Source organism: Aotus nancymaae, unplaced genomic scaffold (genome assembly GCF_030222135.1).
Source record: "Aotus nancymaae isolate 86718 unplaced genomic scaffold, 86718_ANA_hifiasm-v0.15.2.pri h1tg000010l, whole genome shotgun sequence".
Taxonomy (NCBI): Eukaryota; Metazoa; Chordata; class Mammalia; order Primates; family Aotidae; genus Aotus; species Aotus nancymaae.
Genome location: NW_026988421.1, coordinates 20599912 through 20625926, shown reverse-complemented (window position 1 = coordinate 20625926; position 26015 = coordinate 20599912). Strand labels below are relative to the sequence as shown.

The window sequence follows — 26015 nt, the reverse complement described above, 5'->3', positions numbered from 1 at the left end:
TTTTTTTGTATTTTCTGTAGATACAAGGTTTTGCTATGTCACTTAGGCTGGTCTCGAACTCCTGCACTCAAGGGATCCTCCCACATCAGCCTCCAAAAGTGCTGGGATTGCTGGTGTGAACCAGCCTGCCCAGCCTAAAATCCTTTGTGTTTTTGTGTTTGTCCTTGTAATTTCTACAGATTTTTTTTTTCTTTTACTGCCTGAGCTTAGGAAATTGTAAGGAACCTTGTAAATAAATACATTCCACTTTCAGTTCTTTACAGATAGGGCCTTCTGCACTTGGAGGATTGTCCACACCAGTGTTCCTCCCAAGTCCACTTGCCTGTACAACAGGCTCTTGGCCACAGACCTCTATCCAACTCCAGTGTCTGTAAGGAAATTTAAACACAGCAAAATTCAAAAGATAAACACACTGTCTTGAGGGAGAGGGAGATTGGGAAATTCAAACGAAAGCCAATAAAAGGGGATTTGGATTATGTACTATTTGAAATTTCTTTTTCTGTGTCTTTATTGCCATTAGTAAGAATGTTTGAATAAAGATAATTTGGGAGTAGGTAGGCTATTGTATTAAAGTGAAGGGCATGCCCAGGGCTGCTCTGGGCAAGTGAGAGCTGGCGTGGACTTTGTTTTTATTTCTGCAGGGGCCCAGAACTACCTTATGGTGCCCCTGTGTTATCTCCCTCTTACCTCCACCACAGCCTGACTGTCCTGCCATATTTCTTGGCTCCCAAGACTGTGCGTGCCTTGCATACAACTTTCATTTTTTTTCTGCCAGCTGTAAAACTGAGCTGAGTTCAACAAATAATTTCCAAAACCTGCCAGGGAGCCAAAAAGTGAAGCAGGTATGATCTCCAGTTCCAGGTCTATATTCTACTTCAAATGATAGACAAATAGCAATCAATCAGCAATTCTTGTCTGTCTTTTGGGAGTGTGATAACCTGTCCCCAAGAGAGCTGCTGACAAGTGCAGTGTCTTCTCTGTTTTCCAAAGGAATAGTGATATGGCCTCCTATTATTGAGCATTTACTATGGGCCAGCACAATGCTAAGTGCTTTATATTTAATTCTCACAAACATCCAAAAGGCAGGTGCTATAATAACCCTCATGTTATAGATGAAGAAAGCCTTCGTTTTAGCAAGGCTAACTTTCCCAAGGCCACATGCTAACAAATAGCAGAGTAGAGACTAAAACTCCAGGTTTTTCTTTCTTCCTAGAGAGACCTTAGGGCTCTGGGAAAAGCCCCAGGGAGTAAGAAATTTCCAAGAGGCAAGAGTTGGAATCTGGAATGTTTTCAGTTCAGGCTGAAGGTCCCCTTGGGGATGCCTCCCTGGAGCAACTTCCTTTTCTCCCCACTCATGCTAGGGTAGAGAGAGGGCAGTCACAACCTCCACGGCCCTTTGGGCATTGACAGTGGAGCCAAATGGCCCCATTCTCTAGATAGGAGATGGTCTAGGGTGTCACTGCTTGCCTGTGCAGTACTACCTTGCCCAGCACCCCCTGGGGAACTCACCCAACCAGTAGGTCTCCTATGGTTCTGCACACTAAGATGTCAGGGTGTGAATCCACACCCTATCAGGCTGTATTAGGCTTCCTGGAGGCGCCCGAGCTTGTAGGGTAACTGAGCTGGCCCATACATGGAGCCAAGGGCTTCTGCGAGGGAAGCCAGAGGAGAGAGGCAAGTGTGAGCTGCAGAGATGAGCATTAGGTCCTTGCTGTCACTGCGACAGTGTGGGCTAGCTGGTTCCAGATGATGACATAAGCCAACCTCTTCCTCTCACTGATCTAGAGCTAGGAAACAAGAGGGATCTTAAATATAACTGGGTTTGGCTGGGCGCAGTGGCTCACGCCTGTAATCCCAGCACTTTGGGAGGCCAAGGTGGGTGAATCACCTGTGGTCAGGAGTTTGAGACCAGCCTGGCCAACATGGTGAAACCCCATCTCTACTAAAAATACAAAAATTAGCTGGGCATGGTGGCAGGCACCTCTAATCCCAGCTACTTGGGAGGCTGAGGCAGAAGAATCACTTGAACCCAAAAGGCGGAGGTTGCAGTGAGCCAAGATCCTGCCACTCTACTCCAGTCTGGGTGATAGAGTGAGACTCTGTCTAAAAAAGAAAAAAAAGCCAAAATATAACTGGGTTAATGTTACTCACTTTTTAAAAGCCCTTCAATACATCCTGCCTCACTTAAAATCCAAACTTCTTGCCATAGCCTTCTTGCCAACCGCAGTGGTGACACTGCGGTTCAGAGTGAGTGTGATTGGAGGATGGACAGCCTTAGTACCCCCTGGAAGCTTGTCAGAAATGAGACTCCAGGCCTGCTGCAGCAGAATCTGCATTTGCCACAATTCCCAGGTGATTTGTATGCTCCTTAAAGTTTGAGAAAATGTCCTAAACAGTTTTTGTGATCATCCCAGAACTCCCCACCCACCCACCTAAATGTTACCCCACCTTTATCATTTATCCCTTATCCTGTTCATCACAATTTACACTTATTCTACTTGTTCATCATCGGTCTGGAGGGCTAGAATATAAGCACATAGAGGGCAGGACCATAAGTAATTTTGTTCATTATTTTATCTTTGGCATTAGCTTAGGGCCTGGTACATAACAGATGCTTAAGGAATATTTCTTGAATAAATGTTGAGTTTTCTGTCTTTAACTTTCTGGCCTAGTGTTCCTCAACACAGGAGTTCAGTTCTTGTACAGATTAGTTTGGAATGTGGCATTAACATCCTTGGTTCCCACCCACTAAATGCCACTGGGACCCATTCTCCCAGTCATTGTGACAATAAAAAAGACACTCCTACAATGTTTCTGAAGCCTCCTAGTGTGATGGGATTGCCCTTGGTTGAGACCATTGCTTTAACCAATTTTGTCTGACCTTTCATGATTGAACATAACATGATGTATGCTGTGGGGTCCAAGAGTCAGAAAATTCAGGTTCAAATCTGTTCATAACCTGTGTTACCTTGGGCAAATCACCTAACCATTCTGGGCCTTATTTGTAAAATAGGAATCTCAGAGGAGTGCTAAAGATTAAATGAACTGACCAGAGGAGCAGCATGTCGGCCCTAGTTACATAGTGGCTAGTAGGCAAATGGATGTGTATTGTTCTAGGAACTAGGGAGAATCCCAGCTTCCTAGAATCAGACCACTATTGCTGGAAGAGCTGGTGAGATCAGCTATGCTTTGGACAGGCAACAGCATGGTGTTTTTATTATAAGTGCTGCGTCTGAGACTGAGAGAACTCAGACACAAGGCGGCAGGAGCCTGTTGTGTGGTTTAGTGTTCAGGGCCTGGCTGGGCCTAAGCGTGACCTCCACAAGTTTCTGCTGCCTGGAAAAGGGTGGTGATGCCAAGGGGTGGGGGCAGGGCAACTCGAGGCCAGCTCCTGGCAGGGGAGGGAGGGTTACCCAGGGCTTTGGCAAGAATGTGGGGCATCCTTTTAGCAGCAGGAGAAGGCCTCTGGCAGACTTTTTTTTTTTTTTTTAAGGCTTTAAAAACAAGTTACATCTAACTTTGAAAGAACAGACTATTGTAATACCAACATCTAGTAAACACAATAAAAAATACAATTTACTTTTGCTTTTGAATATAGATGCAGAAATCCTAAATAAAAATATTAACTCTTGGAATTGAACAGTGCTTCAAAAGAATAACACACCATGGCTGACCAGGTTATTTGCCAGATATTGCTGAAAGTCACAAAATCTACCAGCATAAATGATTACAGGCACAAATTAAAGAATAAAATGTGATTACACTAACAAATGTTGAAAAGTATTTGGGAGGCATTTCTAATAAAGAAAACTACTTCAATACAACAAAGATTTTTTTCTTTTCTGTGGTGGTCTTTTAATTATAGTGGAAGGGTGAGATTGGGTCCAAGGATTGTGGTCATCACCAGGAGTGAAGGAGTTGACTCTGACAGCAACCTTTCCTTGGGGAAGAATGAACCAAGAACAGAAAGAAACAGCATTCTGATCCTTTGGGACTGTAACTTGATATTGATATTTAAAGGATTGGGCCCCACAGGTTTAAAAGGCCTGAGTTCTAACCCTCGTTCCATCAGTTTGATAGACAGCTGTTGGTCTTGGGCAGGTTATCATACCTCTCTGAGCCTCAATTTTCTCAACTGAAAAATGGAGACTGTATTGAGAAATAAGCTTAACGATACAAACTTCTATGACATAAACCATGAAACATTATTTGGGGACATATTCGCTTGGGATGGCCCTAGCAAAATTCTCTCAAATACCTTATCAGTAGCACCCTGGTGTCACCCCAAGTGGGGTGCTCTGGAGTAAGCAAGCCACTTAGATGTGCATAGTAATCGAGTCCTGCAATGCAGATTTCTTCTTGGATCCAAGTTCATGCAAAAAAGAAGGAAAAGCACATTTGAGAGATTAATACATCCATTATAATCACTGAAATAGGCTGCTGTAATAAGGGCCATTTAATAACATGTAAAAGCCCTTTTCTAAGAGGGAAGAGATGGGTCAGGATGGAAGTCAAGTGCAGCTGTTTGAGCCTTTGCCAGTGGTCTGATCTCACCAGTAAAACTGGAGTTAAAAAACAACAAACTTCCAGATTCAGGCGTCTCAGATAAACACTGCCTCCCGCTGGCGTTCCCCCCACCCCATGTCCTTTCCCTTTCTCCCCTGCTCGGGCAGCACCTGAGTCGCTTGGTGCGTTTCTGTGTGGTTAGGATGTCAGCCGGCAGCCCTGGCGACTGGAGCCCTGGGAGGCAGCAGCTACCTCTCGGGTTTAGCATTACGTCATCCCTTCTAGACCCAAATTTATCTCGGCTGCACACAGACCCGCAGCTCAGAGCTGCCGCTGACTTGAGGAGAGCTTACGCATGGACTTAGGCAAGGCTGACTCACCGGGCAGAGGGAAAGGTTTTCTGCTGTTCTTCACGTTTCTGGGCTCTGGGGGGAGAGGAGGGGAGTAGGCTGCAGTAATCATTTTGGGGTGGGGGATGGAAAAATGTGTAACTGTTATGGTTCTCATTTAAGAGCTTGGAGTTCACCTCCCCTGTCCCCAAGGTTGATTATTTGAAAACACCCATCCTTAAAGATAATTGAAGAAAAGAGTGCCCTACTCGGTAAACACTTTGCAGTTTCAGGGAAGTTCTCCTAAGCTCAAGGTGTCATCAACACAGTGATTTTGGACTTGTAACCTAACCTCATGGCCCCTTCCTGTCTCCCCATTTCTCCTCTGTGAAGAAAACATATAACACATCGCCCTCCATTATTAAAGAATCTGCAATACATCACTTGGCAATTGTCACTAAGTAAACTGTGCTGAGAAAGGATCCTTAAGAATTAAGGGCTTTGCCTGCTTCCTTCAGAAGGCAGATTGTCCCCAGCTATGGCTGTGATGGTTATAGGCCTGGGGGATTCTGGGGGCCTTTTTCCATTTTCAAATGACTCCCTTGAGAGACAGAGATATACTTTAGGAAGAGTACAGAACAGAGACGATGGGTAGGATTCCAGGTTATGTCAGTAGACTTTGGAGGCCTTGCTTTTCCTGTTTCCCCATCTACATTTGTAGTGCAAACTAGATTCATCCGGGCAAAAGAAAGGCCATGGCTGCCTCTGGGTTCCTCCCGGCTGAGACTGTTGCTGAGGGATGGTTTGTGGGTAGCATTACTTTCCCATGGATAGAGCCCTGCTTTGTGCTGGGGAGGCCCTTATAGCTGACGTCCCAGGAAGGACTCCAGGAAGCAGCCAGAACAGGGAGAAGGAAGTGACATCTCAATTGCTTTTAGAAAAGGTTGGAAATTCCTGTACATGAATCAGCCCTTAAGACTGTCCACCATGATCATCGTCTCTCCTTTTCTTCAATGCAGGTGGCCTTTTGGCGAGTCTCACTCTACTTTCCATGTTCTCATCTCCCTCTTGGCCATGGCTCTAGAAGAAGGGCTCTAGGTTAACTCACTGTGGAAGGCCAGGCGTACGCCCCAGGCCTCTTGCATCTAGGCATCTCTTCCTTACCAGGCATGGCTCTATGACTTCTGGAATTAAAACCATCTTGAATTCATGTATATTTTCAGTTTGTGCTACTTTTCTTGATTGCTTGTCACACAAGTTTACCTCCTATTGAGAAAAGTAGAGTTGTATTTGTTCTGGCTGAGCACAGTGGCTTACACCTGTAATCCTAGCACTTTGGGAGGCAAAGGTGGGCGAATCACAAAGTCAAGAGTTTGAGACCAGCCTGGCCAATGTGGTGAAACCCCACATGAAAAATGCAAAAAATTAGCTGGACCTAGTGGCGGGTGCCTGTAATTTCAGCCACTTGGGAGGCTGAGGCAGGAGAATCACTTGAACCCGGGAGGCAGAGGTTGCAGGGAGCCGAGATTGTACCACTGCACTCTAGCCTGGGTAACAGAGTGAGACTCCATCTCAAAAAAAAAAAAAAAAGAGGTATTTGACCTAAAACTGCCTCTTTTAAGCTCCTGGGGTAGCCCTTGGCAATTTGGGATCTAAAGCTTAAAGAACCTTTCCAAGTGGTGGAAGCCAGCTTCCAGCCTAATACTTTCTACCCTCAACTAACAGATGTTCTAAATGAATGGTATTTTCTTTTAAATAATCCCACCCCTACCCAATATGAACCTTGTTGAAGGTGGAGGGTGGTTGTTACCAACACCCAATGGGAAAGCCCAGATCCAAAACGACCTAGTCAACAGCTAAAAAAGCACAGTCCATTTTTCAAAGCCTTTACAAAAAAAAGTTCTTCTGTGGCTTGGGAACACCTCTCATTTTGGGTTTTCTTGCATTTGATGGAACAGCTATTTGGTTCTTAAATGTGGTGCCAAGTGTAATATTTAAAAAGACTGGCAGAATTTTGCAGCTTGTGACCTCAGTGGAGATTTTGTTCACTTTCCAAAAAAAAAAAAAGAAAAGAGAAAAGAAAAAAAAGAAGGTATGAGGGAAAGGTATGTTAAAATGCAGCATGAAGTTGATAACATTTTTAAGAGGGTAAGATTTCTATCCCAAGATGGTATTTTCTGCTGGAGCCAATGGAATGACCACAGGGAGGGGGAAACTCCCCCCTCACCAGGAGCTTCCTGTTATTTTGGATGTCGACCAGCAGGTTAAAATAATTGAGGTGGGAAAAAGTTATGGGTATGTTTGCACGGTTCCCAGCTTGCTCCTAGAAATTCAGCAAGTATGATCCTCTTGTCCTTCCTCTCCCTAGATCCCGTGTTCCCAACTTGGGGGAAGGGGAGAGATTTTGTGCCCCAGGAGACATTTGGCAATGTCTAGAGGCATTTTTGGTTGTCTCATCTGAGGGGTGGTGGTGTACTACTGGCATCTAGTGGGTAGAGGCCAGGGATGCTCCTAAACATCCTGCAAAGCATGAAATAGAGCCCCTGCCCCAAGGAGGAATTACCCAGACCAAAATGTCAATGATGCTGAAGTCGAGGAACCCTGCTCCAGACTTTGCAAATTTTTAAATGGATGACTTGGAAAGGGAGTGGCCATGAGAGCAGTCAGTGGCAGTTTTGTTTTGTTTTGTTTTGTTTTATACTGAGTCTCTATCACCCAGGCTGGAGTGCAGTGCACGATCTTAGCTCACTGCAACCTCTGCCTCCTGGGTTCAAGTGATTCTCCTGCCTCAGCTTCCCGAGTAGCTGGGATTACAGGCATGCATCACCACGCCCACCTAATTTTTGTAGTTTTAGTAGAGATGGGGTTTCACCATGTTGGCCAAGCTGGTCTTGAACTCCTGACCTCAGGTGTTCCACTTTCCTCGGCCTCCCAAAGTGTTGGGATTACAGGCGTGAGCCACCGCGCCTGGCCAGTGGTAGTCTTTTAAAGTGGTCTCTTGCTCCCTTTAGCTAACTTTACCTTTTTTAGCTACAGAGGAGAGCATAAGAGAAAACATCATCATCACTTCTATTTACTGAGTGCCTAGTATATACTAAGTGCTGGAATTACTGCATTTAGTCTTCGCAAAAAGCACTACTGAATACACGAACCTCGAGAGCAGGTTTCACCTCTTCTTCTCATTGCCATGCACACTAAGTCTAGTACAGTGCCTGGTATATGGCACACCCTGAAGGCCGTGGATATGATTATATCCACAGTATACATGAGGAAAATGAGGCTGGAAGAGTTCACATAGCCGGTATAAGTAGCAGAGTCAGGATTTGAACAAACTCCGTGTAACTCTGGCACCAACTCTCATCCAATGAAATATATCCTTCCCTTGCAGCACCAGGGAGAATTTTCTGGCGTCTAAAAGCACTGAGGGAGGAGAAAGTTTTAAATAGGATTAAAGAAAAAAAGTAACGACTTGTCTGTGTGGAAGCTGAAGTGGAAGAACGGCCTCATGGAAACTCTCTGATTAAGTCATCCTCGTTTTTGAACATCAATTTTGGCTTTTCCAGTTTCTGTGTGTGCTGTTGGTGCAGGTGTGTTACTCTTCTCATTTTGCAGATGAGGAAACTGAGGCACATAAGTAACATGAGAAAGTAGGAGATAGAGGACTGGAACATGACACTTGGAATAAGGAATGCCTCAGCCCCTGGGCACCCGCAGGGAGTCGCTGAGAAGCAAGTTTTCCCAGGAGTAGACTCCCAGCTCGCTCAAACCCTTCCCATTCCTACATCGTGTCTGGAAGGGTAAAAAAAAATCCGCTCGCTCAAGTCCTTCCCATTCCTACAACGTGTCTGGAGAGAAAAAATAAAATCCTTCCCTCCCAGAAGCAAAGCCCCGCAACTTCTTAGTCTTCCCTAGCGACAGGAAAGGAAACCCAGCGAAATTACACCTTCCGATGGCCTTTGCGAATCGTGAGGAACGCAGGCGCCCTGAAGCGGCGTGCGCACTACGATTCCCGGCAGCCGCGGGCGGGGGCCGGACTACATTTCCCAGGGGGCAGAGACAGGGGCGGGAGGGGGCGGGCCTTGGCGCTGCTCCCGCCCCTCCTCCGTGCTCGCGGGGAGAGGTAAACAAACCACGCGCGGGCTGCCCGCGGCACGGCGGGCGCGGCCGGCGCGGCGGGGGCGGTGGAGAGCGCGCCGAGCCGCGGCCGGACTGGCCCGCCCGCTCGTCGCACGTGTTCCGGGACGGCGCCGGACCGTAGCCGCCAGCGGCGCCTCCTGTTGGCCTGCGAAGGGAGTGCGGAGAGGCGCCGGTCACCACCCGCGGTGCCCATGGAGCGGGTGCGGATGATCAACGTGCAGCGTCTGCTGGAGGCTGCCGAGTTTTTGGAGCGCCGGGAGCGGGGGTAATGGCTAGGCGCCGCTGCGTGAGCCCGCGCGCTACTAATCTTTGTGGGGAGTGCGGTGCAGCCAGTGAGGGAGGCCACGCGTGTGAGGTGCGCGCATGAGGGGAGGGGTGCGCGCGCTTGTGAGGGGAGGGGCGTGTGAGGGGAGAGGCGTGCAAGTGTGAAGGGAGGCGCTTGTGAGGGAGTCACGCGTATGTGTGAGGGGAGAGGAGTGCGCGTGTGAGGGGAAGGGCTTGTGCGGGGAGGGGCTTGTATGGGGAAGGGCGCGCGGGTGTGAGGCTTGGGGCGTGTGAGGGGAGGGGAGCACGCGTGTGAGGGGGGCGTTCTCGTGTGTCGGGAGAGGTGCGCGCGTTTGAGGGGAGCGGCGTGCGGGTGTGGGGAGGGGCGAGTGAGGGGAGGGGCGAGTGAGGGGAGGGGAGCACGTGTGTGAGAGGAGGGGCGTGTGAGGAGCGGGGTCCGCGCGTGTGCGAGGAGAGGCGTGTGTGGAGGGTCGTGTGAGTGTGAGGAGGGGCGCGCGTGGGAGGGAGGGTGTACGGGAGGGGTGGGCGCGTGGGGGGCTTGCGCGCGCGCGGGAGGCTCGCGCGTGAGGAGGTACGCGTGGCGAGGTGTGTGCTAAGATCGTGAGTGGAGGCGTGTGTGAGAGGTCGCGCAGGTGCTGGGAAGGTGCCTGGGTGCGCACGGAGGATGGGGCTGTGGGTGTGCGGGGAGCGGGAAGGAGCGGGTGGAGGGGAGTTGGAGACGGGGCTGTCCGGAGCTGATGAGAAGGTGACAGTGAAGCCGAGGGGGGTCCCGGTGCTGGAGAGGGTGCTGGGAGGTGAGAGGAACGCGAGTGCTGGGGGGGTCTGGGGAGGAGAGGAAGCCAGGAAAACACCGACAGGGGGAAAGCGGATGGAGAGGGCAGAGGACTCAAATTCTGGGGAAGAGGCCTTTGAGGATCTGCGAGGTGATGAGATGGGGTCCCTTTAGGGGTGGCAGCCCAAGGGGCTGTAGAGATGGGGCAGGAAGAGCAGGATCTTGGGGATTGTGGTTTTAAGAGAGAAAATGTCCTTTTAAGACTGTTTAAAGTACACAAAAATATTGTGCTTAAATAGAGACACTCTTTAGAGAGAGTTGAAGGTAAAGGGGAATTTTGAGGCAAGTGAAATCAATGAATGGTAACTGGTCAAAAACGTCTTCTCCTAAAGCATCTGAAATTCCAAACAACAACAACAACAAAAAAAAACTCCTTGGGAGAGAAGGATTTGGGGAAGGAGTAAGAAATTATTTGGATTAGAGGCGGTATCAAAACACCTTCCAGCTGGTAGGGTGCCACAGGGTTGATGTCCAGGTGAGGGACATCAATCTTCTAATCAAAAAGAGTGGAAAGGTTTTACCTCTTTTCCTGCTTTCGAAAACCTGTTTTTGCAAAGACCTCGGATTTGGGTACTATATTCTTCTTAACATACATTTTTTTCTTGCTCTTTTCAGAGTGTGAACATGGCTACGCGTCTTCATTTGCCTCCATGCCGAGCCCCCGACTGCAGCATTCAAAGCCCCCACGGAGGTTGAGCCGGGCACAGAAACACAGCAGCGGGAGCAGCAACACCAGCACTGCCAACAGGTAGCAAGCTGGGAACGCTTAGAAAAGGGAACTGGAGGGAAGGAGCACATTTCTCCTGTAATCTCAAGTCTGGAGGAGCAGCATTTGTTGGGTTCCTTTACCACTTACCCTAGGGATTTGGCTCCTTTAAAATAATAAAGTCTGGGAATCATAACCTGGTTTTGCATGGACGGGAAGGAATAGAATCTGGAAAGACAACCAAAGAGGTTCTTGCTGGAGTTATTAAAATGGTGAGGTCTATGACTGAGAGGACAGTCAGTTGAGAGACTTGACAGCCTGTGTCCATGCAGGCAACCACCTGCTAAAGGTAATCTTGGGCTGGCTTTCAATATTCTGGCCAAGTTTAGGACAGTCCAAGAAGATTAAAAAAAAAAATCAGAAATAGGTCTGGCAGTGTATAAAGCACAATCAAGGGCTTTGTTAAAGGAATAAAAATATTCAGGTAGAATTGGTAGTGAGCAGGTGTGGTGATTTGTTGTTCAAGGAGGAAAGGGAAGACCATGCTGTAAAACTTTTGTTTCTTTAAATGATAAGATTAGATTGATTGGTGGGCTCTTAAAGCAAAAATGAAAAAAAAAATCTGCTTATCTTTCAAGCAGAATAGATCCTTTAGAATATACTTGTCTTAGATGTACTCAGATAGTCTGAGCCTAGTGGCTTGCACCTGTAATTCCAGCACTTTGGGAGGCTGAGGTGGAATGATTGCTTGAGCTTAGGAGTTCAAGACTAACGGATGACATAGTGAAACCTTGTCTCAAAAAGAGAAAAAAATTAGTATACTAAGATGTAGTTGGCTTCCATTTTTGAAAACCTTGGGTAGTGTCTTGGCTGTCTGTTCAGTGTTTTTATTCTAGGGAGCCAGTGAATAACAGAAGATTAACAGATGGCTGCCTTTTTCACTGATAAGGGGAATTAAATGAGACCTTTATTTCTAGAGAATATTATAAACATTCATTTTGGGGAGGACAGAGCAATCCCTGGGTAACTAAATTTCCTTGAAGGCTTTGGAGAACTTCAGTCAGGTGGTTGGTTAGTCATCTGAGGAGACAGATTGGGAGGGAATGGGGCTCTTGATGCAGAAAACCTGAGGCCTCTATAGATAACAGTTAGAGCTCATCAGGTTGGATCATCCCACTCTGTGTTTCAGACATCACTGAGGAAGAAGTAGGATTCACTTTTCTCCCTTTGACTTCTCTGTAGAGCTGCGTGTTTCCTTCTATAGCTTCTTTTCATTAAGACTGTTGTATATTTTTTAAACTTAATTTCTTAAATTATAAAAATAATTAACTGTAAGCTTAATTAATGTACTATACGTGTTGTGTGTGCATCTAGAGATTTTGTTGTATTTGGTGTATTTGAGATGAAAATATGTAGTATGATATACAGCATTTTAAAAAATGTACTTTTGCTTGTCCTTACAGTTTCAATATTTAAAGCTATCAACAATTAAGACCTTTTCAGGAATTTATGTATCTTTCAAACCATGTAGATTAAAAAACCTTTACTTTTTTTTTTTTCAACTTGGAGACATGGGAAGAGTACACATAGGAAACCAGATCTGGGTTCTGGCATGCTGCAAGTATTTAAGCCTTTCCTGTTTTGTAGAAATTAGGTATATAACTTCAGTACATTTCCCATCCATACTATTTTCATCTCTAAAATGAGATGTATTAGATTCTCACCAAGGTCCCTCATTCCCCTGAACTTCTGTGACTCTGATTTATTGACGGTTTTAGAGATTGGTTACTATATTAGTAATTTAGTATATCTCCCCATCATTGCAGATGTGACATTTTTAGGAACTCAAGGATTATAGAGGCATAAATGCACATTCCTAGGTTTTTACCAATTATGTTACAGGTCATTAATAAGAAACTCTTAGTCATCTGTTACACTTTGCTAAGCTTGGGATTTGGGCTAAGTGATGTTTCTCTTTCATGTTAGTGTTTCTGTTAGGATTTGAATATTATGTATGAGACCACAGTGCTAATTGCTGTATTTTAGCATAGCATGTCAGAAAATTTGTAAAACTGCAAGCCTGCCATATTGTTCTGATAGTACCCAAAAGAGAGTATGTGTACATTGGATCACCTAGAACAAAGGAAGGTATTTTTATGGTAATATAAGTAGCAACAAAGAAAGATCTCAAGATCCACCAGTATGTGGGGTTTAGGCTGGGGCCTATGAAAAAGAACTAGTATGTTAAAATGAAACAGTAGAAATTATTTCTCCTTAGGCACTTATTTAAAATGCCTGCTTCATGGAAGTAAGGAGAGCTGAGGTGGAAATTCCAATACTGCGGTATTTGGACAATAGGATTGTTCCATTTGTAAGATGACACTGTAGGCATCTTAATTTTAAGTTTACTGTTGGATTTTAATAGAGATTTTATTATACTGGTTACATAAAGCAGAAAGAAGACTTACAGAAATTTCCATGTATTCATCATCTGAAACAAGGAAAGGAATAGAGTTGATAAGTATGTATGTTTTATTTTTTCCTGATCAAAAAGCTACTAGTGTAGAAGTTGCTGTTATTACTGTACATATTGAACATTGATGTATGTTATAAAATGAAATTTGTTTCTCTGACATCGTAGCATCTTTAAGATATAATGGTGATTGACTATTTTCCCCTGATATTCTCAGGTATTATATGATATACCTGATAAAAATGTTATTTTAGGCCAGGCACAGTGGCTCACACCTGTAATTCCAGCACTTTGGGAGGCTGAGGTGGGTGGATCACCTGAGGTCAGTAGTTTGAGACTAGTGTGGCCAACATGATGAAACCCTGTCTCTACCAAAAATACACAAATTAGCTGGGCATGGTGGTATGTGCCTGTAATCTCTGCTACTTGGGAGGGGGGAGGTGGAGGTTGCAGTGAGCCGACATTGTGCCACTGCACCCCAGCCTGGGCGACAGAGGGAGACTCCATCTCAAAAAAAAAAAAGTTGCTATATAAATTTATGCTGGAAGTTAACTCATGTTATAAATTCCTATTTCCCTTTCCCCAGGCCATAAAATCTTATTTTCACAGAAGTACAAAGGAGAGAAAATAAATGATATAATGTGATATTACAAATATGTTCCTTGCAAATACCAGTAATTTTGTCATTTGGGATCCTTCTGACAGTTGGAAGTGGGACCTATGATGTATAACTATTTTTTTTTTTTAAAGAGAAAGAGAGAGAATAGGAAGGAGGAAAAAGGAAGAGAAAGAGAGAGAGAATGGGGAGGAGGGAGAAGGAAAAGAAAGAGGGAGAGAGAATGGGAGTATTGCTTTCTTGTCCAGGCTAGAATGCAATTTAGTAATGGGTATTGAAAACCTCTTTTATACTGATAATTATACTTAATGATGTAGTCAGGAAGGAATAAGGGAAGAAGATAACAAACAAACAGCCAACCAATATTTAATTTAAACCTATGAAATGCTATGCGATTACTGAGGAGTGATTTACTTCCAATTATATAGTCACCTTTGGAATAGGTGTGAGGTGGTAATGTATGTTTTGTGTATTTGAAGTGGAGAGTTCTATAAATGTTTATTAAGTTTAATTGTTCCGGGTCTGAGTTCAAGTTCTGAATATCCTTGTTAATTTTCCATCTCGTTGATCTATAGAATCGTTAGCTCTTCTTGTTGCATTGATCCTTTTGCCATTATGTAATGTCATTCCTCGCCTCTTTTGATCTTTGTTGCTTTAAAGTCTACTTTATCAGAGGCGAGAATTGCATCTCCTGCTTTTTATTTGTTTATTTTTACTCTCTGATTGGTTGATAAATCTTCCTCCTTCTCTCTGAGTCTTTGTGTATTGTTGCATGTAAGATGGGCCCGGATGCAGCATACCGATGGGTTTTGGCTTTTTATCCAATTAAAATATATATAAGTTTAATACCGGCGTTTGATGCAGCTGGCTGTTTTGCCCATTAGTTGATGTAAATTTTTTATTGTGTTAAAGTTCTTTGCTTTTTGATTTATTTTTGGAAAGACTGATATTGGTTGTTCCTTTATATGTATAGTGCTCCTTTCAGAAGCTCTTGTAAAGCAGGCCTGGTGGTGGTGAACTCTCTAAGTACTTGTTTGTTCGCAAAAGATTTAATTTTTCCTTCGCTCATAAAGCTTAGTTTGGCTGGATAGGAAATTCTGGGTTGAAAGTTCTTTTCTTTAAGGATGTTAAATATTGGTCCCCACTCTTTTCTGGCTTGTAGGGTTTCTGCTGAGAGATCTGCTGTAAGTCTGATAGGTTTCCCTTTATGGGTAACCTGACCTTTCTCTCTGGCTGCCCTTAGTATTTTCTCCTTCATTTCAACCCTAATAAATCTGGCGATTATGTGCCTTGGGGTTGGTCTTCTTGAAGAATATCTTTGTGGTGTTCTCTGTATTACCTGGAGTTGAATATTACCCTGCCTTGCCAGGTTGGGAAAATTTTCCTGAATGATATCCTGAAGAGTATTTTCCAACTTGGATTCATCCTCTTCATCACATTCAGGTACACCTGTCAAACGTAAATTAGGTCTTTTCACATAGTCCCATATTTCCTGGAGACTTTGCTCATTCCTTTTCATCCTTTTTTCTGCATTCTTGTCTTCTCGTTTCATTTCACTGAGCTGGTCCTCGACTTCGGATATCCTTCCTTCTGCTTGATCAATTCGACTGTTTAAACTTGTGCATGCTTCGCGAAGTTCTCGTGTTGTGTTTTTCAGCTCCATCAATTCACTTATATTCTTCTCTAAATTGTCCATTCTCGTTAACATTTCGTCAAACCTTTTTTCAAGGTTCTTAGTTTCTTTGCATTGGGTTAGAACAAGTTCTTTTAATTCACAGAAGTTTCTTATCACCCACGTTTTGAAACCTGCTTCTGTTATTGGAACACACGTGTAATCTATTAAGCCTTGTTCCGTTACTGATGAGGAATTGCAATCCCCTGTAGAGGGAGAGGCATTCTGATTTTGAGTATTCTCTACCTTTTTACGCTGGTTTCTTCCCTTCATTATATATTTGTCCATCTGTCGTCTTTATAATTACCGACTTTCTAACTGGGTCTCTGACGTCCAACTTGTTGATTCCCTGTGCCGAAATCTGAGCAATCCACTGAGCCGGCCAAAACAGCGGTGTTAAGATTGATGGTGCTTTTCTGCCCAGGAATCTCCAGACTCTGCACCAAGAACTGGCGTGCTAAGGCACCAGCAAAACCGCCACGCCGGCCACAAGAGTCGCCCTGGCGACCCGTGGAGCTCCTCCACTGGGAATCTCCTGGTCCGTGAGCAACTAATATTCGTCTGAAAGTGTGGCGTCCTCTCGTTCTTTGCGCATTCACTGGGAGGTACATGCCCGAGCTGCTAATCATCAGCCATCTTGGATCTCTCTCCCTATTTTTAAGATAAATGCTTTATTTTACCATGGTCTTGGTCAGCCTTCTGGCACACTTCCAAAAATCAACATTGCTAAAATGTTACTACTGTTAGAGAATGTGGCTATAGTAGCTATCTGGCTCTTTGGGGAGCATCAGATAAGCTCAAATTCTCAGCTTCTTTATTATTTGGTATCACAGCTGAAAAATCTCAAGGTCGGTCATTCTTAAAACTGTACTAAATAAGCCATGGCTGCAGTGTAACACTGATTTCTTCCTAAATATCTCTTCAATCTGCCTTCTTTGCTGTTACCTTCATTACTATCCTCCTAATCTCAGCTACCATCATCTCTCACCTGGACAACTGCAGTAACCTCCTACCTGGTGTCCCTGCAACCAGTCTTTTTTTTTTTGCCCACCCCACCCAACAGTCTTATGAGTTATATTGACTGGCTTCTTTCAATTCCTTCAATACACCATATTTTCTTCTACCTCAAGTTCTTTGCGCACATCCTGTTCCCTGCGGGAATCATTTTTCCTCCCCCTTTGCCAAGTTGTCTCTAATAGCACTCTTCTTTCAGCTCAGTCGTAAGTTCCTCAGGAATGTTTCCTCATCTGCCGTAGTAGATCAAGTCTTCACATACTTCATAGCACCCCTACTTTTCCTTCATAGTGTTCATCACATTTCTAGAAATACAGTTACCCAGTTGTTTCTTAAATTTGTATCATGAAAACCCCATGAAGCGAACAGGGATTGAGTCTCTTCTGCTTAGACATTTATCCCCAGTACTTATTACAGTGCCCTGTACATAGTATATGTTTCTTGAAGAATTGAAGGTTTTCAAACTCTAAGTAGACTGTCTTGTTTCTTTTTTGTGCTGAGTATCATGTTAGACTGGAAGGAAGGATGGTAGAGCCCTTGCTTTGGCAAACTCTATTTACTTTGTGTTCCAAGGATTGTTAATGATACATTTGGAAAAACAATATGTAGTATTTAAAGAATAAAAATCTCGAAGCTGTCAATTCTTTTAAACAGGTAGGCTACTGAATGCTACACTTAATTTTGAAGAACATTCAGTGTCATCCTATGTTGTGAAAATAAAGTAATATCAAAACTTGCATATTGAAAGAACCAGAAGTCTGTCAAATATTGGCAATAAATATTCACGTGAGCCTGTGACATGTACGTAGTAATTGCATTGTTTTAAGGTAATCTGGTAAGTAGTAAATAGCCTATTTATGCTTTAATTTCAAGTTGATATATTTCTTCTCTTTAGTGTCTTATGGATACTAAAGAATCTCATAACAGCAGTATTTCAGTTCCATCTTCTAAGATTGAGGACACTAAAAAACAACTTTTCTGTTGCTTATAAGGCTTTAGTTTAATTTTTCTTTTTAGAATAAAGAAATGTTTTAGTCTTATTTTAGATAGAATTATTGTATTGTTATAGTTTCACCTTTACATCCTTTTCAGCTATCTTCATAGATTTTTGGTTTTTCTTGGGGAGGGATGGTGGTAAATTGTTTTCCTAGGATAGTTACAAAGGATTTTTTTCAGTAGGAATTTGAGATGCTTTATCTTCTCTTTATTCTACATGAACCTATTTGTTCAAAGAAGAATTGGATGAAGGCTTATTTTTATTTTTGTGTAATTTCTTTCTACTGCTCTGTGTTTTTAACATTTTTTTTATATTAAAAAATAGTTTCTGGATCTTTGTCCCATAGAAAACTCCCAAAGTTTCAGGACAAAAATGTAGATTAGTAGCAGTTTAACTCTTAATGATGTTGTTATTCTTCTTCAGTATTTTCTGCATTTTGAGTGATTAACATATTCAGTGCAATGTGTTTTGTGATAGTTTGTCTTCTACCAAAATTGAGTTAAATGAAAAATTCCCAACAAGTACTTATATGCCTTATACTAAAAAAATTCAGGTTTTCCTTTAAATGCTTCCTTGAAGTGTAAGTTTGCTATTACTGGGTTTCATAAGGTTATATTCCTCTACAGAAGTATTTGAAGGAGACTTGTGTGATCATGCCTTGTAAGTCAGTAGGACAGCTGTTTTTGTTCCTATCGATGAAAGGCATTTTCATCCAAATATCGAATATATGATGTAGAAGATCACAAAATGTGGAAAGGGAATTCATCAGTATAGTTCTCTGTTTTATGAAGACAAAATATTATCACTCATTTTATGATTAAAGCACATGTGGCTTAGAGATGGTGATTGCTTAAGCCTTATAGCTATAGATGGTGGTTGACTTTATTGTCAAGCTGGATTTTAAGCAATATATGCATCATTGTAATCAGGCAATACTGTTGACTGGAAGAAAGCTTTCTCTTCTGGATTCCTCCTTACAAATAAAACAACATTGCCTCCTTTTGAATATAGCATGATTCTTTGTCATTTCTTCAGTGTGGACAGTTTTCTAGATACTAATCTAATCAAAGAGGTTGGATGGTATGCTTTGACAAAGTATATTTCCAGATCCCATTTTTAGTCTGATTTTATAGTGCTGATGAAATGTAAACATGCAGTTTTTTGTTAGTTTGTTTTTATTTTTTCTACAGTCAATGGTGCCATAATTAACAGCATTACCCATAATATCAAGCCTATTTTTTGAAGTTGCTCCTAATTTTTATGTTATTATTAATATACTCAGCTCCTCCCCACCTGCAGGTGTCGTACATCTATGGTACCATTCATTTTTTTTCCCACAACAATTATTTACTGAATGTTTATTTCATGCCTGACTCTTTCTTCAAATAATTACCATTTGGGAGTCAGGTGAGTTAGGAAATTGCTGATATTTTCTCTGCTTTTAAAGGTTTTTTTTAAGAATATTGCTCTATAATAGAATTTGTTGTTAACCAGTGAAGTAGTCTAGATAATTAGTGGTTTATCTTAATGTCTTTTTTAACTTTGAGAACATGTTTGAGAGCAGTTATTTTAACCTTCAGAATTCTCTGTAGTTTCTAGTGTTGCTCCCTTACCTAAGAAGTACTATTTTACAAATAATGTTTAACTTTAGAATGTGTTAAGATGCTTCTTAATTTCTGCTGCTACAAGATGAACTAGTTATTTTAAATTCTTAACATTTTACAAAAGTAATATATGTATAGAGTTTAAAAAGTCAATACTAAATAGCTCATTAAAGAAAAATAACATCTCCATGTGCCATCTCTCTCCATCCAATTTCTGTTTCCTAGAGGCTACCACTTGCAATAATTTAGCAGCTTCTTCTGTTGTCTGCCTTCATATTTCTAAATAAGAAGCTTTTCTTGCTATAGAAGATGAGAATTGTACTGTCTTTTACTCAGCAGATTAATCATATGTCAGAAATGAAGATTTTTTTTAAAGTACATGAGAGCCGATGTTCCCCAAAGGAATGATGTTTCCAAATTAAACACTTTGTAGTACTGTTTATTGTTAATCACCTACAAAAAACCTTCAGGTTTATTAATTTGCTAGAACTACTTATAACTCAGGAAACTTATATATGAGTAGAGTGCAGTGGTAAGAACACAGCTCACTGCAGCCTCAAACTCCTGGGCTCAAGGCAGTCCTTCTGCCTCAGCCTCTCAAGTAGCTAAGAATACAGGCATGTGCTACCATGCCCAGCTGCTATGCTTATGATTAGAAATTTTATTATAAATAGTATAGATCAGGACCATCCAAATGCAAAGACACAGAGAATGAGGTCTAGGAAGAGCCTGGACATACAGCTTCTGTGCTGTTTCCATGGAATCAGGGTGCGTTACCCTCCTGGCACATTGATGTGTTTACCAACCAAGAAGCTTACCCAAGTTTCAGGCTCCAGAGTTTTTATTGGAGTATTATTACATAAGCATGATTGAATCATTGGTTATATGGTTGTCAGTCCCAGTACTTCTCTCCCTGGTAGTTGGGCCAGTATCAGTGACTCAAAGCCCCAAACTTCTAATCATATGGTTGGTCTTTCTGATGTGACCAGCCCCTGTTCTGAGTTATCTCTGTTTAGCATAAACTCAGGTGTGGTCCAAAGGCCCACCATGAATAATGAAGATACTTCTAATTACTCAGAAAATTTCAAGGTTTTAGAATTCTGTCCCGGGAACTAGGGTACTTTCTATATAATATTGGGTTCAATTTGGTAACATTTTGTTAGAATTTTTGTGTCTATGTTCATGAGAGATGTTAGTCTTTGTTTTTTGTTTGTTTTCTATGTAATTTCTTTGTCAGGTTTTGGTATCAGCTTAATACTGGTCTCATAAAATGATTTGCAAAGTGTTTCCTATATCTTTATTTTTTCACAGATTTTATGTAGGATTGGTTTTATTTATTCCTTAAGTGCCTGGTAAAATTTGCTAATGAACTTACAGGCCTGGAGTTTTCTTTGTGGGAAGGTTTTTTTTTTGTTGTTGTTGTTTGTTTTTTGTTGTTGTTATTATGAATTCAATCTCTTTAATAGATGAAAGGCAATTCACAGTTTCTGTTTCTTCTTGAGTCAGTTTTGATCATTTATATCTTTCATGAAATTTGTTCATAGCATCTAAGTTATCAAATTTAGATGATGTGGACAATTACTGGCATAAAGTTTTTCATAATATTCTCTTTTTAATGTATAATGTATGTAGAATCTCTAATGATGCACACTCTGATACTATTTTTGTATTGTAATTTTTGTCTTTTATTCTTCAGCCTTAGAGGTAGTTTATCAATATATTGATTTTTTTTTTTTTTTTTTTTTTTTTTTAAGAGACAAGAGTTTTGCTTCTATTGTCCAGGCTGGAGTACAATGGCGCGATCTTGGCTCACTGCAACCTCTGCCTTCTGGGTTCAAGTGATTCTCCTGCCTCAGCCTCCCAAGTTGCTGGGATCACAGGCACCCGCCACCATGCCTGGCTGATTTTTTGGTATTTTTAGTAGACATGGGGTTTCTCCATGTTGGCCAGGCTGGTCTTGAACTCCTGACCTTAAGTGATCCACCTGCCTTGGACTCCCAAAGTGCTGGGATTACAGGCGTGAGCCACCGTACCTGGCCTAAGTCAGCTTTCGATTTTACTGATATTCACTATTTCTCATTTTCTATTTATTTCATTCCTGTCCTTGGTTTTTATTATATTTCTCTACTTCAGAGTTTCTCAGCCTTAGCACTCTTGACATTTGGGGTCAGATAATTCTGCTTTGTGCATCATAGGATGTTGAGCAGCATCCCTAGTATCTCCTCACAAAATGCTAGTAGCCGCCTCCTAGTTGTGATAACCAGAATATCTCCAGACATTGTCAGATGTCTTGGTGGGCAAAACTGCTCACCATTGAGAACCATTGCTCAACTTCTTTCAGTTTAGTTTGTTCCTTTTTCTACTTTCTTAAGGTGGAATCATGGATCATTGATTTTGTACACTACCCTCCCAACAGAAGGATTTAAAGCTAAACAGTTGTGTTTAAGCACTGCTTTAGCTACATTCAGCAACTTTTGATATGTTGTGTCATTAAGTTCAGAATATTTTCTAATTTCTCTGCAATTTGTACTTTGAGTTGTGATTTATGTTCCAAATATTGGAATTTTTCTAATTAGCTTACTGTTACTGATTTCGAATTAAATTTCACTGTGCTTGGAGACCTTACTCTGTGTGATTTCAGTACTTTTAGATTTGTTAAAAATTATCCTTTACAAAGCAGATTTCTTTGAGATATTTATGTAGTATGCCAAAAGATTTGTCAAGGACTTACATTAGGGTGTTTGCTATATTTGAGGTAAAAGTTGATCTTTAAAGAATTCAGTTTGTATGCTATTAAAAGTTTTCTTCCTGTTTACCAAAGTAAAATGTACATACAAAAAAGCATACAAATCCTGTGACTAGCTCAATGAATTTTTACAAAAGCAAAGAAGTAGAATATTACAAATCTTAGAAGGCCCTCTCCTGATTTTTCCAGTCACTGTCACCCCTTCCCCAAGGTAACTGCATTCCAACTTTTTTTAAAAATTCCAACTTTTTATACCATAATTTAGTTTTGCCAATTTTGAACTTTATGTGAACGGAGTTATGTAGTGTGTATTTTGCGTGTGTGTCTGGCTTTTTTATTCAACATTATGTTGAAATTGTGTAGATTAATCCCTGTTATTGCCTAATATAACTTGGATTATATTATATTGCCTAATAGTTGTAGTTTATTCTCATCGCTGTATAATATTACATTGTATGAATATTTCACAATTTGTTTATCCATTCTACTATTGATGAATGTTTCCAGTTTGGGGCTAGTATGAACAGTTCTGTATGAGCATTCTTTTGTATGTCCTTTGGTGAACATGTAAACATATATTGGGTTGGTATATGCCTATAAGTGGAAATACTTAGTCATAAAAAAACTTACGTATCCAGCTTTGATACGTAAGTTTTAAGAAAAAAGGTTATTGATTGTAGTTATTGTTGTGCATCCTGTTTAGATACTTGCTTTTTGTGGGCTTAGTTACTGTGGTGGTAATGGTTTTGTTATTGTTAAGAAAGAAGCATTACTTTTCTTCTAAAAGTTTACAGTATTCCAAATTTAGTGTCTTTAATGGTTTTTAAAAATGAGTTGTACTTTTTGATGGAAACAAATGCACAAAACTACCATCTTACGAGTAATAATAAATATAAATAGAACTTTTACTATTCCACTAATCCCAGTATATTTTCAATCTCAACCCTTTGGTATATCCTTGGGAGATACCTGCTCTACTATAGCTAAAATTTTCTGTTTTTCTTGCTCTATACATAAATGTATAAGAATTGTAAGCTTTAGGATACCAGTTACAATTTATCTTCATAGAATATGTTCTTTTCATTGTGTGGAGGGCAATGTCTGTGAGGCACTTTAGGATTAGAAAGTAAGTGAAATGAAAATGTTATAGAGGTTGGCTCATTAATTCAGCAAAGTTAGAGGTCTTTTCTTTTGCTAGAAGAGAGTATTGAAATTCTGGAATGGGGGTTTTTATTTTCTTTCCATGTTGGTACTACTCTTGTTCCAAACTGTACCATTTTGTATAGTTTCAACTCTGTGCTCCATTTTTTTGACTGCCACCAAACTACACCCTAAATAATCACAAGTTTACGTATTGGAGCTATGTTGTAGTCAATGAAACTATGTTGTAGTCAATGAAAAGTCACATATCTGGTTAAGGTAGTCACAGTTCACAGATAATGATTCCCATTCAAATAGGGAATACATTAGGACGTCTCTCTTAAAGGGATGCTGTTTGTGAAAAAGATTACCTGTGATTCAATGATAAAATGATAGAAATTTCTTTTTCTCTATCCTTGGAAGTATTCAGGGTAAAGTGGTCTGAAAGGAAGGCAGTTCATTAGTGTTTGCTCTCGGAGGTGCATTTTATTGGGAGAAGAAAAGTGGGCTACACAGATGGGTTATTCAGAACATCTCAGACTTACACAGGGAATTTACCGTAATTGAATATTTCAATGAAACATTATTGGAAGGGCCTGGTTGGACACATAGCTCAGAGAAGCAAAGGGGCTGTTTCTGAATGTGCTAGTGTGTGATATGTTTAATTACTTGTTTATTGCTTGTACTGTTTGGATTACTTTCTCTGTGTACATACCATTAGGTGTCTTTCTCTCTGTGATAAACTAAACCTAAACCTTGTACTGTCCTCACAGCTGACTAAATGATCAAGTAGCTTCAGTCACCTATTTTTTCCTTCAGCTTCTCTTTCCATCATTATGGTCTTTGTTTGCTTGATTAGTTCCAGGCTAATTCAAAGTGTTACTGAGAACCTATCAATTTTTTGTCCCATATAGTATAGTTAATAACATTTTGGGTAGTATATTTTTAGTCGTTTTCAAAAATAACAAAAATACTAACAGTAGCTAGCATCTATTAAATATTTATTATGAGCTAGATGCTTTTACATATTTTTCTCTAATTCTCATAGTAACCTGGCCAAGGCATGTGTAATACTCCAGTTTTACAGATGAGGAAACTGTAAACCAGGGAGGCTAAATAACTTGTCCCAGAGTTACAGTTTCAGATTCTACTAGTAGCAAATGCACCTATCATTTAAGCCTTAGACCAGATGCCACCTTTTTCTAAAGCTTTTCTTACAGTGCCATTTGGAAGTAAACTGTCTCTTTTGAACTCCCGCAATACTTTGTACCTTTCTTTGTATATTTATTTTGCCTTCAGTTATAATTATTCCTAAACATATCTTAATTTACCAACTGGAGACTGTCTTTGATTTCCTGTAGTGTAAGACAGCCTTGAACACTGAGGGTACTCGGTTATTTGTTGACTTGATATTACAGGTAAAAACCCATCAAAACAGGAGTAAACACTATTGATGCTTTTTTTAAAAAAAAATTGGAAGAACATGGCAACATGTTAACAATTTGTATATTTATGATCATTTGTGCTTCTTGTTATTTGAAAATCTTGTTAAATTTTGCTGGTGGTATAATTAAATGTGGCATGCATTTCCTGGTTTGGTGAAGAGTTTCATAATCTTAGCTATCATTTTCTTTAAAAAAAGATAAATAAGAAATGTCTGTTTGACAGAGGCAGGAAGAACCTGCTGTTTTAATTTTGTTCACAGCAGTGGGTCAGATTATGTTCTTTTGGAGCTAGCTTTGATAATAGGTTCAATATAATATTGGAATTCAACAATTGGTTATTGTCAAGTATATTATCTCTTGCATTGATAGCTGTCAGTGGGATTGCCAGACTGTTTAGAATAAGTTTATGGTAAATAGTCTACTCTTCTCTAAATATAATGTTTTCATTTATTACTTACTATAGTGTGTTATATGTGCATTATCTTTTTGTTTTGTTTTGTTTTTAGTTTTCTTCTCAGGGAGAGGCAGTTAAACCAAAACTTGCTCACCAGTGGGGATGGGGGATCTTATTGATGATTTATTTAAATTTTGAGTGATAAATTTTCTTCTAAACCTCTTTAAATAGGCCTTTTCCTTCTTCTAACTTGACTGATTCACTTTAACATTTAATTCAAACAAAGATTAACAGAACTTTAAACAAATACTTTTGTGGTGATAAAGGCTGTGGTTATAATATATTGAATTTTGAGCTCTGAGTCTGTTAAACTAGGATTTCTGACTAGGCTTTTATAGTTTCTTCTATCTGGATTCTTGAAACATCCTAAGACTTTTTTTGCTTCCTTCAAGGGAGAAGTCCTTTTGTTAAGATAATATTTTTTAAATGAACATCAGTCTTTTTCATCTCAGATCTCTTGAACTTTATGAAATTACTCATGAAGCAAAAAGTGGACGGGAGACAGTAACTCAAAGAAGTCTTTTGGCCTTTGAGCTAAGATAGTGGGTAAAATTTACACAAATTATGCGGCCAGCAAAAGCAGTCTTAATTTTAAGGGTTGAGAATCTGATTATTAGATATCCATTGAAATAATCAGATTAAAGCAATCAATATTCTTTTTTCTTTTTTTGAGATGGAGTTTCGCTCTTGTTACCCAGGCTGAAGTGCAATGGCGCGATCTCGGCTCACCACAACCTCCGCCTCCTGGGTTCAGGCAGTTCTCCTGCCTCAGCCTCCTGAGTAGCTGGGATTACAGGCACGCGCCACCATGCCCAGCTAATTTTTTGTATTTTTAGTAGAGACGGGGTTTCACCATGTTGACCAGGATGGTCTCGATCTCTTGACCTCATGATCCACTCGCCTCGGCCTCCCAAAGTGCTGGGATTACAGGCTTGAGCCACCGCACCCGGCCAATCAATATTCTTTAAGCATATGACATTAACCAGAATCTACAAAATAATGAAAGTTTTAGTTCTAGTGACAGGAATTTAAATTGTCCTTCATAAAATTCCTGTTGCT

General features: G+C 41.0%; 1 protein-coding gene across 5 annotated transcripts in view; it reads left to right on the top strand.

The window, feature by feature from the left end:
• MXI1 (MAX interactor 1, dimerization protein) overlaps nucleotides 1–26015 on the top strand; it is a 78826-nt gene that overhangs the window by 9889 nt on the left and 42922 nt on the right. For 2 of the 5 annotated variants that reach the window (XM_012450188.2, XM_012450190.2), the window contains exon 2: nucleotides 10705–10837. In XM_012450188.2, the coding sequence (XP_012305611.1) occupies nucleotides 10705–10837 (133 nt within the window). Of the gene's footprint in view, nucleotides 1–9129; nucleotides 9237–9968; nucleotides 10052–10276; nucleotides 10565–10704; nucleotides 10838–26015 lie in introns of those variants that run through there. The other 3 variants (XM_021666880.2, XM_012450189.3, XM_012450191.3) reach the window with 3 other exon arrangements.